The sequence below is a fragment of the Schistocerca gregaria genome, chromosome 5, assembly GCF_023897955.1.
Source record: "Schistocerca gregaria isolate iqSchGreg1 chromosome 5, iqSchGreg1.2, whole genome shotgun sequence".
Taxonomy (NCBI): Eukaryota; Metazoa; Arthropoda; class Insecta; order Orthoptera; family Acrididae; genus Schistocerca; species Schistocerca gregaria.
The window spans coordinates 375,604,064-375,620,405 of NC_064924.1; the positions used below are offsets into that span (position 1 = coordinate 375,604,064).

Consider the following 16,342-nt stretch of genomic DNA (forward strand, 5'->3'; position numbering starts at 1 on the left):
TCAGTGGGACCCGTACTAGCGCTCTCTTTTCTACAAGTGTTGTAGCAGTACACCAGTTGCACTAATATCCTCTGTTATCTGCTTAATAATTTATAATTGACAGTTAAGGGAGCCTCATAATCTTCTGATGAGTCAAAGAAAATGTGATTAAGTAACAAATATTAATTTAAAACGTGCGGATGGCTGCTTTAGGAGGAATATCCGAATGAATATCATGAGCACACACATGCTAACGCGATCTTCGATGGGCAAAGAGCGATTTCTTAGAATCTTGGGTCTGTTCCTAATCCTCTTCTGACTCCTTTTCTAAAACACACACACACACACACACACACACACACACACACACACACACACACACATGCACGCACGCACGCACGCAAGCAACACTAAACATCTACAAGACACTTCACTCATTTGGTGCTTTGATTTGTGACGCGCTTCATCGTTGCTGACGATGTGTGTACAGTGAGTGTATCATGTGTTGTGGTGTTGCAGGCGGCCCTGGCAGCGGTAAGGTGACGCACTGTGACACGCTGATGCAGGAGAAGCGCGGCATCACTCACATCAACATGACGGACCTGCTGCAGCAGTACGCCATTGGTAACGGTGAGACGCACGCGGCCTAGCTCTACACTACTGCAACGTCCCCTCCCCCTGCACCGTGTCCGTGTTACAGACCTGCCACAGCAGCACGCCATTGGTAACGGTGAGACGCACGCGGCCTAGCTCTACTCTACTGTAACGTCCCCTCCCCCTGCACCGTGTCCGTGTTACAGACCTGCCACAGCAGCACGCCATCGGTAACGGTGAGACGCACGCGGCCTAGCTCTACTCTACTGTAACGTCCCCTCCCCCTGCACCGTGTCCGTGTTACAGACCTGCCACAGCAGCACGCCATTGGTAACGGTGAGACACACGCGGCCTAGCTCTACTCTACTGTAACGTCCCCTCCCCCTGCACCGTGTCCGTGTTACAGACCTGCCACAGCAGCACGCCATTGGTAACGGTGAGACGCACGCGGCCTAGCTCTACACTACTGTAACGTCCCCTCCCCCTGCACCGTGTCCGTGTTACAGACCTGCCACAGCAGCACGTCATTGGTAACGGTGAGACACACGCGGCCTAGCTCTACTCTACTGTAACGTCCCCTCCCCCTGCACTGTGTCCGTGTTACAGACCTGCCACAGCAGCACGCCATCGGTAACGGTGAGACGCACGCGGCCTAGCTCTACTCTACTGTAACGTCCCCTCCCCCTGCACCGTGTCCGTGTTACAGACCTGCCACAGCAGCACGCCATCGGTAACGGTGAGACGCACGCGGCCTAGCTCTACTCTACTGTAACGTCCCCTCCCCCTGCACCGTGTCCGTGTTACAGACCTGCCACAGCAGCACGCCATTGATAAAGGTGAGACACCTGTTGCTTAGCCCTACTCTATTGCACGTCTCCCTCTGTAACGCCCTCTACACTGGTTACGGATGTATTACTGGTGTATTTCAATGAGAGTAGTGAGACATATTTGCCCTAGTCCTACTATACAACGTCCGTGCTCTGTAACATGCCTTGCCTGTGTTACAGACTTACCACAAGTGTAAGACCATGATTACAGGATTACGTGCCTTAGCCCTACCACACTACATCCCTGTCTCTCTAGCGTCGCTTGCAATATGTTACAGACATGCTACAGCTGTACGCCATCGGTAATGGTGAGACACACGCAGCCTGTCCGTATTATAATTCTGCCACGTCTCTGTAGTGCTCTCTGTACTGGTTACGGACCTATTACAGAACTATGACATCGGTTATAGGGAGACACACGCAGGCTAGCCTTACTCTACTACACCCCTACTTCTATAACAACCCCTGCACTGTTACGGACATGCTGCAGCATATACCGTTGGAAACGGTGTGACGTACGTGACATAGTACTGTTCTACGCTATATCGCTATAACTTCCCGAACATCACGTTACAAGCCTGTTACAGCCATACTCAGTTGGTAACGACGAAATGCACATGGCTTAGGCATAATCTACTGATGCTTTGTTTCCCTAGCATCCACTGCGCTGTGTTACGGAACTAGTATAGCAGGTTGGTATGGTAACTGTAAGACACACGTATCCTAGGCCTCCTACAGAGCACCCATCTCTTTGCAACGTCCGCTGCACTGTGGTATAGACCTGCTACAGCACTGGTAATGATGAGACACATATACATTAGCCATAATGTACTGCACCTCTGTGTCTGTAACATTGCCTGAAGTGTGTTACAGACCTGATACTGCAGTAGGCCATTGTTAACGGTGCGACGCACATGGCCTACTCCCATTGTGCTGTACTCTTGCCTCTGTAAAGTCCTCAGCAATGCGTTATGTTGCAGCCGTAAGATGTGACATAACCCTACTCCATTTTCCCTGTCTCTGTAATGTCCTCTCATTGTGTTACATATCTAATACAGCAATACGTCACTGCTAATGGTAAGACTGCACCCTGCCTGTGTTGCGTGTCCTGCGCTTTTTATGGTCCTGCCACAGCAGCACGCCACTGGTATCAGTGAGAGACACACAGCTAAGCCCTATCAACTACACCTCTGTCTCTAAAACTTACCCATACTGTGTTGCGGGCTCAAAAACTGATGTAACACAGCGAAGGATGGATTCTACAAAGTGTTGGGGTCGTTCTGGGGAGATAATATTGCCTAAATTTTTCAGTGTTATCTACAATTGTTCTTGTGCAGTTGAGGCTGAGCTTATCAAGCATGTATAGGTATTGTCACCATCTAATAAATGCTTGACTGGGTTAAGATCGAGTGACATGCGAGATCAAACTGTAGTCGTGAATTTACATGAGTGTTCGTGAAAAGACGTGTGTACTGCAGCAACATGTCACATTATTCTATTGAAACATGGCCTCTCCATAGGGGAACTCTAATGCTAGAAAAGGATGCAGGTAGTCTGGAAGGATGTTCACATCTGTGAATGGTCCTTCCAGCGAGACATTGGGGCCTTATTATGACCGTGTTAACACAGCCCAGTCCCTAAATGAGCCATCTTCTAAGTGGGTGTATCTTGTTGGCATACAGAATCTATATGCCACACTCTTACATACTTATCAGCTCGATACAATTGAAAATGTTTTAAATCGAACTATGTTACACAGCGCCCCCAACCATGATCCAGTGAAGATGTTCGCGGGACATGCCATACGTTGAGTTATGCGTCGAGGTCTCAACGAGTCGGGTGTTGACTACAGAAGCATATGTGGTGCATTTGTCTCCGTACAGTCCTGCTAGAAATGAGTTCCTCACGCACCACATTAAAATCGATGGCGATGTGACTCAAAATGAAACAATGCCTGCCCCGTGTAGCTCTGTGGAATCGACGTGACTTCTGTTCTCCTGTACGGTATTTCATAAGTGTGGAAACATTTATTCTGCAGTAATGGAGCTGGGTTCTAGACACAGTTGACCTCGGAAATCGGAATGCCTGTGTAATCTTCAATATGCTATGACTCATATCACTTGCCTCGATCGTCCTTCTACGTAATCAGTTATTTCGCGACATGCTGCCATTTTCTATAAGTTGACAACAGTTGTTCTTCTGCTTCCCCTTTATTGGTTCAGCATACCGTTGTCCATATGCAGCAAGAAAGAAGTGAGGAGTTTATTTCGTGTTCTGTAGTCTGAAAGGATTGAAGCCGCGGAGATAATGCGCGGAAAGCAGCTGCAATATGGTGACACCTGTCTCAATGAGCGAAAAAAATTACGAGCCGGAAGATTGCTTTAAAAGTTTATCTGTATCTTTGGTGAGGAACTTTCAGGTTGGCCATTCACTCTGAAAACGGACAGGAAGATCGATACGGCTGAGCAAATGATTTGCAGTGATGAGAACGCCAGAAATGATGATTTTACGCACTAGATGAACATCATCTATGGTTCAGTATTTGCAATCGTCCATGGATCTCTAAACTATCGCAAAGTTTGTGCTCGTTTGGTACCACGTCAACTGACAGCCGCAAACAGTAACGTCTGGAAATGTCGAAATCGCATTTAGGGGATTTCTAAGAGGAATATTAGGACTTTCTCAGCTGCATAGTAATTGTTGATGAGACGTAGGTCCATCACTTCGAATCACAAAGTAAGCGGCGGAATACTCGGAATACCATGAGGAAACAACAATCCTCGCCTACAGCAGCAAAGTTCAAAAGCCAAGCTTCTGCAAGAGAGTTGACGTGAGGAGAGTTTTGAGACATGAAATATCCGTTATTGATTTATTACCCTCCTAAATGTCAAATAATGAAGAGTGATAGCTACTGCGAAGCACTGCGAGATATGAAGCCCATGATCAAAATGAAGAGGGGAGATGTGATTCTACTTAATGAGAAGCTCGCTCTTATGCAGATGGGAATGGAATCCAGTACATTCAGAATCGAGGTTCTGAGCTGCCTGAGCACTCAGCGTATAGTTCTGAACGACCATAACTAATTTTCGCCGTTTCGATCTGGTGAAAAACAACAGCTTAATGAATCGAAATTGTGATCGGATGACGAAGTTGTGGCGGCGCTGCACGCCAGAAAGCTTGTTGCAGGACAGAATTAATTTGTGCTCGTTAGGAACTACGCCGAATGATGGCCAAACACAAAGGACACCCTTTGGAGAAGTCGAAATCACATTCAGGGCGTCTCTCTATCCTTGAGAAATATGCAAGGTGTACCAGTTGTTGCGACAACTTTCGAGGGATTGCAGAAGGTATCTGGAGGAACAAATCGAAGATAGGAGCCCGTGTCCGGTAACGTCATCTAACAACGCTACAGGCGCCGACCGCTGCTCACTAGGCAACCCCTTCGGCAGGCTGACGGACAACAGGAAGGATTTCTCGCAAGCTTGTTTGTTTTTCAGGGATCGTGAGTGATTGTCACGATCGCCAGTGGAAAAAATGGGGCTAGCTGCTGTGTAGAGGGGCCTAGTCTCTTTGAATGCAATGCTCTATTGCCTCGGTGGATTTCGGACATGGGTTACCATCTGCAGTTTGTCTTCCTCCTAGAACCCTTTAAAATATCCAGTAGATTTCGATATACAGGAGAAAAATGAACTGTAAATAGAAATCTGTATCCAAAAGCATCATCTATTAACGCAACAGAGCGTCGCATTCCTAGGCGTCAATGCCTGTCTAAAAACTAAACTCCTTCCGAACAGGACATGAAGGCCCAAAGGTACCGACTAGCGGCCATGTCATCCTCAGCCCACAGGCGTCACTGGATGCGGATATAGAGGGGCATGTGGTCAGCACACCGCGCTCCCGGCCATATGTCAGTTTCCGAGACCAGAGCCGCTACTTCTCAGTCAAGTAGCTCCTGAGTTTGCCTCACAAGGACTGAGCGCACCCCGCTTGCCAACAGCGCTCGGCAGACCGGATGGTCACCCATCCAAGAACCCAGCCCGAACCCAGCCCGACAGCATTTAACTTCTGTGATCTGACGGAACCAGTGTTACCACTGCGGCAAGGTCATTGGCACAATGCCTGTCTACGCAGCAGGTAGCTCCATCTTTGCCACTGGCGATCGTGGCAATCAGTCGCGATCACTGAATAACAAACAACAAAGAGATACATTCCGCCTACGGTCCATGAGCGTACAAAGTCACACTCGCTGTCTAAGGAGTGGCCTAGCGACAGGGGCGACCGGACCCGGGTTCCTGTCCTTGATTTGTTCCTCAAGACACCCCCTACAACCCCTCAAACTGTGTCGCAACATTTCTGGGCCACTCTGTGTAGCTCAATTGGTGGAGCAACTACACAGATTTTGAAGGAAACTATATAGAGAAATGATGTTATTTGCAACGTACTTTTCCCAATGAATAGTTTCTTTTTAAAAATCCTGTGATCTACAGCGATAACTAAGCAATTTTACAATTACATTATGGACTGGTCATTAAACGTAAATACAATCTAAATCACTAGATCCTTGTATACGAAAATAAAGTCCTTAGCAAAGTAAACGAAGCAGAAGTGACTGACACTTGAAGTTCCAGAAGCTCACTGTCTACTAAAGGATGCAATCAAATACACATGATGTTCAAAAATATTCAAATGTGTGTGAATTCCTAAGGGACCAAACTGATGATGTAATCGGTCCTTAAACTTACACACTACTTAAACTAACTTAACGCTAAGGACAACACTCACACCCATGCCCGAGGGAGGACTCGAACCTGCGGCGGGAGGGGCCGCACAATTAGTGACGTGGCGAGATGCACTTGATCTGACGCGAACAAGTTCCACCAGCGCTCCTTATGACCTAGGCCACTGCACTCCGGATACACAGAGAAATGTTTACGTATGATAACCTGTGGTGCAGCGCTGCTGATGAGGTCCTCCTGTGGAAGTAGAGCAGGGCGAGACGACGTGTTCGGCAGAGCCCAACAGAACGGGATCATATCGTAAACAGAGCGCAGCAGTTGTGACAGTGAGAAGCAGCTGCCACAGCGCAGCGTAGCTGACTAAATGGCTCCCCGAACAGAACCCACTTTCGCTGGCTTTACGGCCGTTTATATTGCATGTTTTGTACTTTTCAGCCGACCGATTTACGTGGCAGCAGTCACGTGGTCCTTCACGCCACTTGTGGCGGAGCTTCTAAACCTACAATATCCAAGATCCCTGCAATCGTTGTGCCTTTGTGCCTCGATGGCGAAGAAAAAGATCAAGAGGTGCATAGAGGTTCAAGGAGATTATATAGATAAATCATGTTACTTGCAATGTTGCTTTCCTAACTGAAAGTTTCTTTTAAAGAAATTGACTTTACTTTTCGACTGTCTCCGTTTCATGTCCGACTTTTTGAACTGCCATGGTCACTGTGTAAGTTGTAGATAACACTATGCTCCGTGTGTTTTATGCCTGCTACCTTCGCATTTTCAGTGAGCATATGCCAGTAAAATCTGTCAAAGCGACTGCCAATATATTCGCATCAACCACGAAGGTTAGAATATAGGGAGACGCCCATACGCCAAAATAGTGAAGCCTGCTTGGTGAGTCTTGGTAAAGTGTTCGTACTGTAGTGCTGCCCTTCGATATCATTTAAAACAGGAGTAAAACGTTGGCCTGTGTTGCCGCGATGTACACCATGTACGACGAGTTAGAATTAGCGTTCAAGAAATAAGCTTGCAAATGTCTCATGGTGAGTATTCATCCACGGAAGTATCTCAGAACTGACTGTCAAGTCAACGCAAACGCATTAAAGGTAAAAAGGGAAGTTAAACACAAGGAGAACAGTCTTCTAAGACTCCCCAAAATGGTTGACATGCTTCACCGGCGTCTGTACTAGGTGTAGATAACACCATTCCCCCTTTACTTTAACAAAAATGGCTCTGAGCACTATGGGACTAAACATTTGAGGTCATCAGTCCCCTAGAACTTAGAACTACTTAAACCTAACTAACCTAAGAACATCACACACATCAATGCCCGCGGCAGGATTCGAACCTGCGACCGTAGCGGTCGCGCGGTTCCACACTGTAGCGCCTAGAACCGCTCGGGCACTCCGGCCGGCCTTGGCATCTCTAAGTGGACATCAAGAACTTGTCCTCTCTGGAATCAGTAAGGTCCGGAATGATGACATGATGGTAGCTCAACACAGCCAACAAGATGATGCACTGGTTGGTCAGATCAATTCTAGAGACATTACTGATTATAGGCAAAAGAAAAGACCATTATAATTAGATATAGGTTAGTCAGAAGATAAGCTCATCTGGTGTTTTTACCAAAGACATCATATTATTCTGATCACAGTAGTTTGAGGTTTGTAGCGAATATTAAATAAACTTAAATTTTTTTAGTTGCCCAATTTTCAGATTTTTGAGATGGAAAGTAGATTCATGCTTGGGCAAGGTGACTAACGCAGTGCAGCCCATTACGGAAAAAAGACAGGGCAGTAGCGATAGGAGACCCAAAGTGAACATCAGTTGCGAACTTTACATCGCATTCTATAGTCTGTGAATGCATATACCACTCATAATTGTTTGTTTACGTCCTCTGAAGATGATTAAAATACTCATGTCAGGACGGAAAAAATTTGAATTATTTTAACGAACTAATGGTGCTTTACAACCAATGAGTACATTCAGTGTATGAAGACATACAGACCATAAACATGCTTGTATCCACGGTTGAAAGGGACTGGTGTACAGGTAAGATGGTGTTTCTGGCAGAGGTGAACAGCGCAGAAGAGGATTATAATTAAGTTATGACAGTGAGCAGTGACGAGTATAAAGAATTCCCTGAAATAATACGCAATGGAAACTCAAGAAGTAAAGGCAAGTTTTTAAGAACAAACTTTTTATTGGTAAGTAACATTGCAAATAACGTGATTTCTCTACACAGTTTTCTTTAGTTTCTGCGTACAGTCTGTTAAGTAAGAGCATGCTCAGCATTACACACAGATGGCAAAATATACCGCAGTAGGTCTTTCACAGCCCACTGGAGGGTACATTCGTTCTTCATGCAATGTCCATAAAGCATTAGTTTACTTTGACTTCTTAACTGATATTTGCACGTGTTTACCGACAATTTAAACACACAGATGATGTTACAATTTTATAAAAGATGTGTGACGCTGACTGCCAAATGTTGGTTTATCGACAAAAGTGAATACTGGTTACTGTACGAGGACAATTATCGGAAACCGCAGAAGGGTTTGCAGCGACAGAAGAAAGGAGAAAGATGTGCAGATACTGGACTAGCCCCAAAGTCGCCTGACGCTAATTCTGTTGTAAATGTATGTTCTTATATCGAAAAGAAGCTGCTCAACTGTATGTGCACTTCATCTAAGTGAGACTTTTTTGTTTCAATCGGACACTACGTAAACATGGTTTAATCTAAGGACGTGGCAGAGTGTCAAAGAGACATTCGTGTTTGGCCGTGCCCTTGACCATGAAGTGTGTGAAGCTGCTGGATTTGCTGTTAACTTCGATGTCGACGAAAACGCTATCGAAATAGAAAAAAAAAAGATTTGCTGGTGTTTCGCGTTGGACTATATACAAGCAATGGTGTAAGAAACGCTTCGACAGAACTGTGGGCGGAAGAAGTCCTGAACGAGAGCGACAGGAGATGCGTTTCACGGCTTGTGAATCAAAATAGTTTTCAAACGTGACAGAAACTGCCGCAGGCAGTGAATGAATGTCCATCGCAATATTTTAGCGAAAGCACGTTGCGTCGAAAACTGCATGTAACCCATATTTGGAGTTTGTAACCTCGCAAGATGCCGTTGCTTACGCAGGCACATAAAGACGACAACAACAAAGTTTATCGGGTTGGGAGACTGTGAGACAGGTTTTCAGAACACTCCCCCATCCTACTACATCTCGACTAGCCTGCAAAATCACATCACCGCATAGAAAATCTGTGGGTAAAACGCTGACACCAACATCCCAGGAATTTGGTGAACTTGACCGATCAGTTCCTCAGAGAGTGGCTGAAACTGGATGCGACGTACCTGTACAATCTTGTGGGCTCACTTTCTTCCCGAATCCAGGCGGCTGTCAATCACGGGGACTGAATTACACGGTATTAATTGATGCTTTGTAATGATTTCTCCAGCGGCAACTAATTTTTTGTCCGGTGAGCTTATATAAATGGCTGTATACATTGTTTTTGTATTAAGCTGCAACATCACCCGAGCGAGGTAGCGCAGCGGTTAGCACACTGTACTCGTATTCGGGAGGACGACTGTTCAAACCCACGTCCGGTCATCATGATATAGGTTATCCGTGATTTTCCTAAAACGCTTCGGGCAAATGTCGTGATAGTTCCTTTGAAAGGGAACGGTCAACTTCCTTCTCTAATCCGATAGGACCGATGACCTCGTTGTTTGGTCACCTCCCCTGAGTCAAACAACCAGCCAACCAATATCATGACATATGTAATACCCTTGTAAGAACGACCCATTGCTAGATAAAACCATTACTGCTACTACTACCTCTTTTAAAGTACCTCGGTACAAGAAAGGCAACTGGATCTGATGAGGTTCCTGAGTGATAGTACATAGATTGTGCGGAAGAACTTGCTCCCATTCTGTCAGCAGTTTGTAGTAGGTCACCACAGCAATAAAGCGTCCCAAGGGACTGGAAAAGTCACAAATTATTCCAGTTTTCAAGAAGGGTCGCGGACAGACGTGCATAGTTGTAGATCTACCCCTTCAGTCCACTTAGTTTCTAACTGGACGGAGAAAAAAAAAATAGAGAAAATTGAAGAGGTGATTTTAATGGCTTAGATGTTCTAGATAGTCTTCATTTACTGGAGTGAAATACATAGAACGGCCAAATAACCATCTGAAACTGTCACAAAAATCCTTCTTTGAGATGTTCAACTCGTGCGTTACATTCGCACATTCTTCGGTCTCGGCGAACCATCAGTGGCCCATTCTGCACTTTGTGGCCTTGTGGTTGTTTAGTATTGATAACGCCAAGTCTTATCACTCGTTATGACATTTTTCAGAGAAACATTATCCGCGTTTTTTCATTTCAATCAAGTCGCTCCAGGCATCCCTGCATCGTGTTTTTTGTGCAGGAATCAATGTATGCCGAACGAACTTGGCACACACTTCTCTCTTCTTCAAAACATTTAGGGGAATATTGGAGACTTTATTTAGAAAAGTTAATTTCATTGCTCGACTGACTCACTACAACCCACGTGCATTTTTTAACACTGCCTGCATATAAGTCAATGCTGTTGTTCACAGTTGTTAGTTCAAACTGCCAACGTAGTTACTGCACTGACATCGCTCATACGCCTGGACTACAATCAGTGTCGGAGCTTTTTGGACAGATGCTGTATACCTTTGACATTAGTCTGATGTAGAACTATGGAAAACGTTTCATTCTCACGGGGTATGACGTCTTTGAAGACCGAAAATCTCTGCAGTTAGAATCAATACAGATTCCACAAACGGCGATCTTGTGAATTCAGAGCGCTCTTTTTGGGATGAGGTCCAGAGGGCAGTACTTTATGCACAACATAACTTGGCTCTCTTCAGGGAGTAAAGTTGCAGATAGAAGTTTCCTGCCCGTTGCCAATATTATCTGCAGAAGAATACAACACGATTAACATTGCAGTAAGTACCGTGAATGCGATGCCGATTACGCTGCGAGAAAAACGGAACTTGATTCCTCTGCTACACCTCTCGTCACTCCTGCCCCCCTTCCCCTCCACTCCCTCACAACAGCCAGTAAGCTAGGCGCAGATCGCGTGCTTTCTCTCGCAGCATGGTCTGCAAAAGCGACAAGTTATGAGGTACGTTAGACAAAGTTGTATGTCGCGCTTCCGCCTTCCGGATGGCGTTCGACACAGTTTCTCAATGTAATGTTCGACACAGTTCCTCAGTATTACCCAGCGAACAAAAAAACAAAAAATGTCTTATATAACACTGGATGGATATTATGAATTGCTTCTGGAATTACTAGCACTCAACACAGCGTTTCTAACGAGGTGAAATCATCAAGTGTAAGAATAACGCTAGGGAGAAGATATCGTTACTGCTCACGATGTATACTGACTGATTATATTAAAACTGTAGCTACTCACAAAGGTTCAGTGTGGGCTATAATTCTCGTGTGGAAGCGAAACTTGGTAGATATTCTAACGTGTTAAGGTACAACCGACTGATACTAGAAAAAAAATGGGTTCCAGTTTTGACCACTAGGTGCCAGCCTGGCGCTGTGAATGGAAGAAAGACGTATATAAATGTTTTCATTTGTAATGGAGTAGCAACGAGTTGTGCATAGAAGAGGTAAGACAATGTTGATTTTATTGTTGACTACCACTTATACAAGTTGTTCAATGTGAGCATCGGAGACAACGATGAGATGCTGAATCTGTAAAACGACGTGATCACCAGCTGCTCACAGGAGTTCCAGGGGAGCTGAGCAACGTGTTGCTCTGTACGGGCCTTCAGATCAGGTGAGCTAGCAGGCCAAGCACCTGGAAATTCTTTGGAGATTATGTGTTCCTGGAAGGTTAAGTTAAGCAGATCTTTCACTGAGCGAGCGGCATGAGGTATTGCCACATCTTGCATGAAAACAGTGGTTTCTACGCTGTTGCGTCCTTCCAAAACAGGTATCACATGTACAAGGAGGTTCGACAGCTTGCAGACATTGTGGTAGACCTGACCGGCCCTCTGGGTGTATTCTCTACAAAGAAGGAAGAACCGAGAGTAAAAGTGCTTGTGAATCCACACAACTCCTTGTGCAAAACACGCTGTTTAACAGTAGCCTAAAATTCCGTAGTTTTCTATATTCACTGCACCTTGTAGTGTAAAATGTGTCCCGTCACCCCATAGAATATTGCCCGATCACATGACATCAAATTTTAGCCATGCCACAAACTGAAGAGAAAATTCAGAACGTTGCTACGGATCATGAGATTTCAGTTGCTGCACCGTCTGGATCTTCTACTGGTACCAGTGTAAAATAGACGACAAAACTTCCCGTAGTGCTGACCATGGGGTGGACAATTCTCGTGACATTATACGAGCACTAGCAATAGCCTGGTCACTTGCTCTGTAGTCACTTACAGCGACAGCAGTTTCGTGCACCGGGATAGGATGCCTTCCTCTTCAAGGTGTAGTAATGTTTTCATTTGTAATGGATTCACAAGCACTTTTACTCACCCTATTTAGTGACATCTCTCAGTCCAGTCAGTCGCAGATAATGTCTCAATGTTGCACTGTAATTGCTGCCTTTCACATAAGACAGTTTTACTAACAACGCACCGCTCTCTTCTCGAAAGCCACACTTTTCATTCACTTTATGGTTTGTCAAATGGCAGTGTGGAAGTCACATCGTCATACAAACAGAGTAGAGCGCCAGATTTGCACCTGGTGCTCACAGCGGCGGTTTTCCAGCGTGAACCGGTTCCTCATTAACGTTTAGTGGTTCAAATGGCTCTGAGCACTATGGTGCTTAACATCTGTGATCATCAGTGCCCTAGAACTTAGAACTACTTAAACCTAACTACCCTAAGGACATCACACACATCCATGCCCGAGGCAGGATTCGAACCTGCGCCCGTAGCGGTCACGCGGTTCCAGACTGTAGCGCCTAAGGCCACAACGGCAGGCTCATTAACGTTTAGCATGTCTAGCAAGTTTCGCTGTCATGAGATACTTACAATCCACACAAAGCCTTCGTGAATAGCTGCACTTTAATTATAACCACCCGGTACATAAATGTCCGAATCATACTTTCGACGCCTGCTTGCACAGCTCACTGTATGCGGAACACAACATATTCTCGCTATATGTGTCTGGTAAGGACGTGTGTGTTTACACCAATGAGTGACACGAAACTAAGAGTACGTAAAGTAGCTGGCTGCCTATCGCGTAGTAAGCGGCAACAAGGCCGTTCTGTTGCCAGGTCGCCAGAGCAGAGTCGATTTCCCAATAAACTCGCTTCATCAAGGGACACTGAACTGTAGCTTGCCTTCCTTGTCGTTAGTGCTTTAGTACTCGAAACTTTCTAGTAAACGACATGCCACGTTAATTAATTAAATTGTTCCTACTTCCTTGCAAAAACACAAATCTTATTTTATTAGTCAAGCATGTTTCTCCACAGTTGTAGCATTTTCAGTGGGTTTTTCTCACATAGCTCCTTTTATTATATAATGTGTACCATTTGGCTATCGAATGAAGTCCGTCACAAGTCTATTTTAATACGGTATGTCGTCTGCTACAAGAAATGTTAAAGCAATGTCTTTAGTAAATTTTTTGCGTAGAATAAGCTATATTCTAGAAAATGAAATAATAATAAAAATAAATAGTAAATATCAATCCGGACGTTGCCTCAACATCTTTCAGTTGTAGACGACATGATGTATTAATGTAGACTTGTGACGTCTTTTGTTTGACAGCCACAGCGCACATATACTGTAACAAAAGAAACTATAGAAGGAATACCCTCTGATGATGTCACAACTATTGCGAAACCAGTTTAACTGGTGAAACAAATCTGTGTTTTGGAAAGAAGGCAGACTACGGAAATATATGTAAACCACATGTTGAGAAATCGGGATCGTATGGTGGATGTGTATTAGCTTCCCAGCGAAACTTCTGCAGCGTAGTCGAAACTGCTTTGCCAGCAGTTGTACGGGCCATGCGATCTTTATATTTTTGGAAACCTTACGAAAGACATTCGTGGTCGTTAGATTAGCTTCGGACGAAGAAGTGCTTGATTGGGTACAATCTTGGTTCACCTGAAGGGATTGATCGTCTTGTCTTACAGTGGGAAAAATGTATTAACAGTTGTAGTGATTACATTTGTATTAATAAAAAGTTTATTTACTTTATTCCAGTTGTCTCGTTTTCAGTTGACTGCCCCTTATATTTTCTGCTAGCACGGGAACTAAGATTAAATTCCATTATGGCAGAGGTAAAATGTGTTAAAGAGATCGTGTCTTGTTGACAGATGAAACTGGATACAAAGGAAAGTGCAAAATATTTTATGTAAACAGCCCTGCACGGCTTCAAGGTATTTGTTGAGTGCATAAAATCGTGCCATTTGTACAAAGTCATTTTTATTTCATTAGTATTTAAATACACTACATTGCAAGATAGTGCACATTGACAAGACGAATACGCTGCTCGGTACAGCAATCTCCATCTTTAAAAATATCCTCGTGGTAGAGTTCAGGTCGGAATCCTATGCCGAAGAAATTATTAGCCAGTTGCTAAGAAAAGCATCATGAATCACTTGCCCCTGATTGCCGCTGTGGTCGAGCGGTTCTAGGCGCTTCAGTCCGGGTCGACGCAGCTGCTACGGTCACAGGTTCGAATCCTGCCTCGGGCATGGATGTGTGTGATGTCCTTGGGTTAGTTAGATTTAAGTAGTTCTCAGTTCTAGGGGACTGATGACATCGAATTTTAAGTCCCATAGTGCTCAGCGCCATTTTTTTCTTGATAGTCGTCACTGCACACTGCTATAGCTTAATCATGATCCTCTACTGCCCTGTTCACCTCGGCCAGAAACACCATCTTACCTGCACACCAGTCACTCTCAAACGTGGATCCACAAATGTTTGTGTACTCATTTCCTGAAAAGCACCGTTAGTGCGTTAAAATAATTCAAGTTTTCCCTGTCCTGAGATGAGTATCTTTATCACCTTCAGAGGACGTAAACAAACAATTATGAGTGGTCTGTGTATTCACAGGCTATGGAAGGCGATATACAGTTCGCAAGTAATGTTCACTTTGGGTCTCCTATCGTTACTGCCCTGTCTTTTTTCCGTAATGCGCTGCACTGCATTAGTCACCTTGCCCAAGCATGAATCTACTTTCCATCTCAAAAATCTGAAAACTGGGCAACTAAAAAAATTTTAGTTTATTTAATATTCGCTACAAACCTCAAACTACTGTGATCAGAATAATATGATGTCTTTGGTAAAAACACCAGATGAGCTTATCTTCTGACTAACCTATATCTAATTATAATGGTCTTTTGTTTTACCTATGATCAATAATATCTCTAGAATAGATCTGACCAATCAATGCATCTGCGATTGTTGTTGGTTGTATTGATATACCATCATGTCATCATGCCGGACCTTACCGATTCCAGAGAGGACAAGATCTTGATGCCCACTTAGAGGTGCCAAGGTGTTAAAATAAAGGGGGGATGGTGGGATGGTGTTATCTATACCAAGTACAGACGCCAGTGAAGCTTGTCCGCCATCTTGGGGAGCCTTAGAAGACTGTTCCCCCTTTAAAGTCTCGTGTTAAACTTACCCTTTTACCTTGTGATGTGTGTGATGTCCTTGTGTTAGTTAGATTTAAGTAGTTATAAGTTATAGGGGACTGATGATCTCAGATGTTAAGTCCCATAGTGCTTAGAGCCATTTGAACCATTTCTTTGCTGCTGATGGTTGTTAGAGACCAGAAAAGTTGTTAATTAGAGGGGACCGATCTGATGAATATGTAGTGTGAGGAAGCGGTTCCCAACCGAGGTCAACAATCGTATCTGTGATGATTCTGGCCGTACACGGGCGTGCATGATCGTGGGTTTGCAACATAGGTTTTCCCAGTGTTTCGCTTTCGATAGCAACAGCGTGTCGTCTTAGCCGTCAAATATCCGCAGCATTTAAACGTTTCATGGCAGCAGTCCATGATTAAGAATGACTGGTTCCAACAAAGGCACAACACAAATATTTGAGAGCGTGCACTGTCCTTTGCACGGGGTGTTGCTTTTTCCGATTGACTGAGCCACTCTGCCGTCTGCTTCAAGTTCACATACAGGCTCCATTTCTCGCCACCTTAACAATGTTCCTAAGGAATGACTAGTGTCTACGGCAAGCCAAAAGGGTCTTTT

The 16,342-nt window shown here is 44.6% G+C and overlaps 1 protein-coding gene across 3 annotated transcripts in view; it reads left to right on the forward strand.

Annotated features, from left to right (window-relative positions):
- LOC126272536 (uncharacterized) overlaps positions 1-16,342 on the forward strand; it is a 431,400-nt gene that overhangs the window by 210,753 nt on the left and 204,305 nt on the right. For 2 of the 3 annotated variants that reach the window (XM_049975453.1, XM_049975452.1), the window contains one exon: positions 499-603. In XM_049975453.1, the coding sequence (XP_049831410.1) occupies positions 499-603 (105 nt within the window). Of the gene's footprint in view, positions 1-498; positions 610-16,342 lie in introns of all 3 variants that reach the window. The other variant, XM_049975451.1, reaches the window with a different exon arrangement.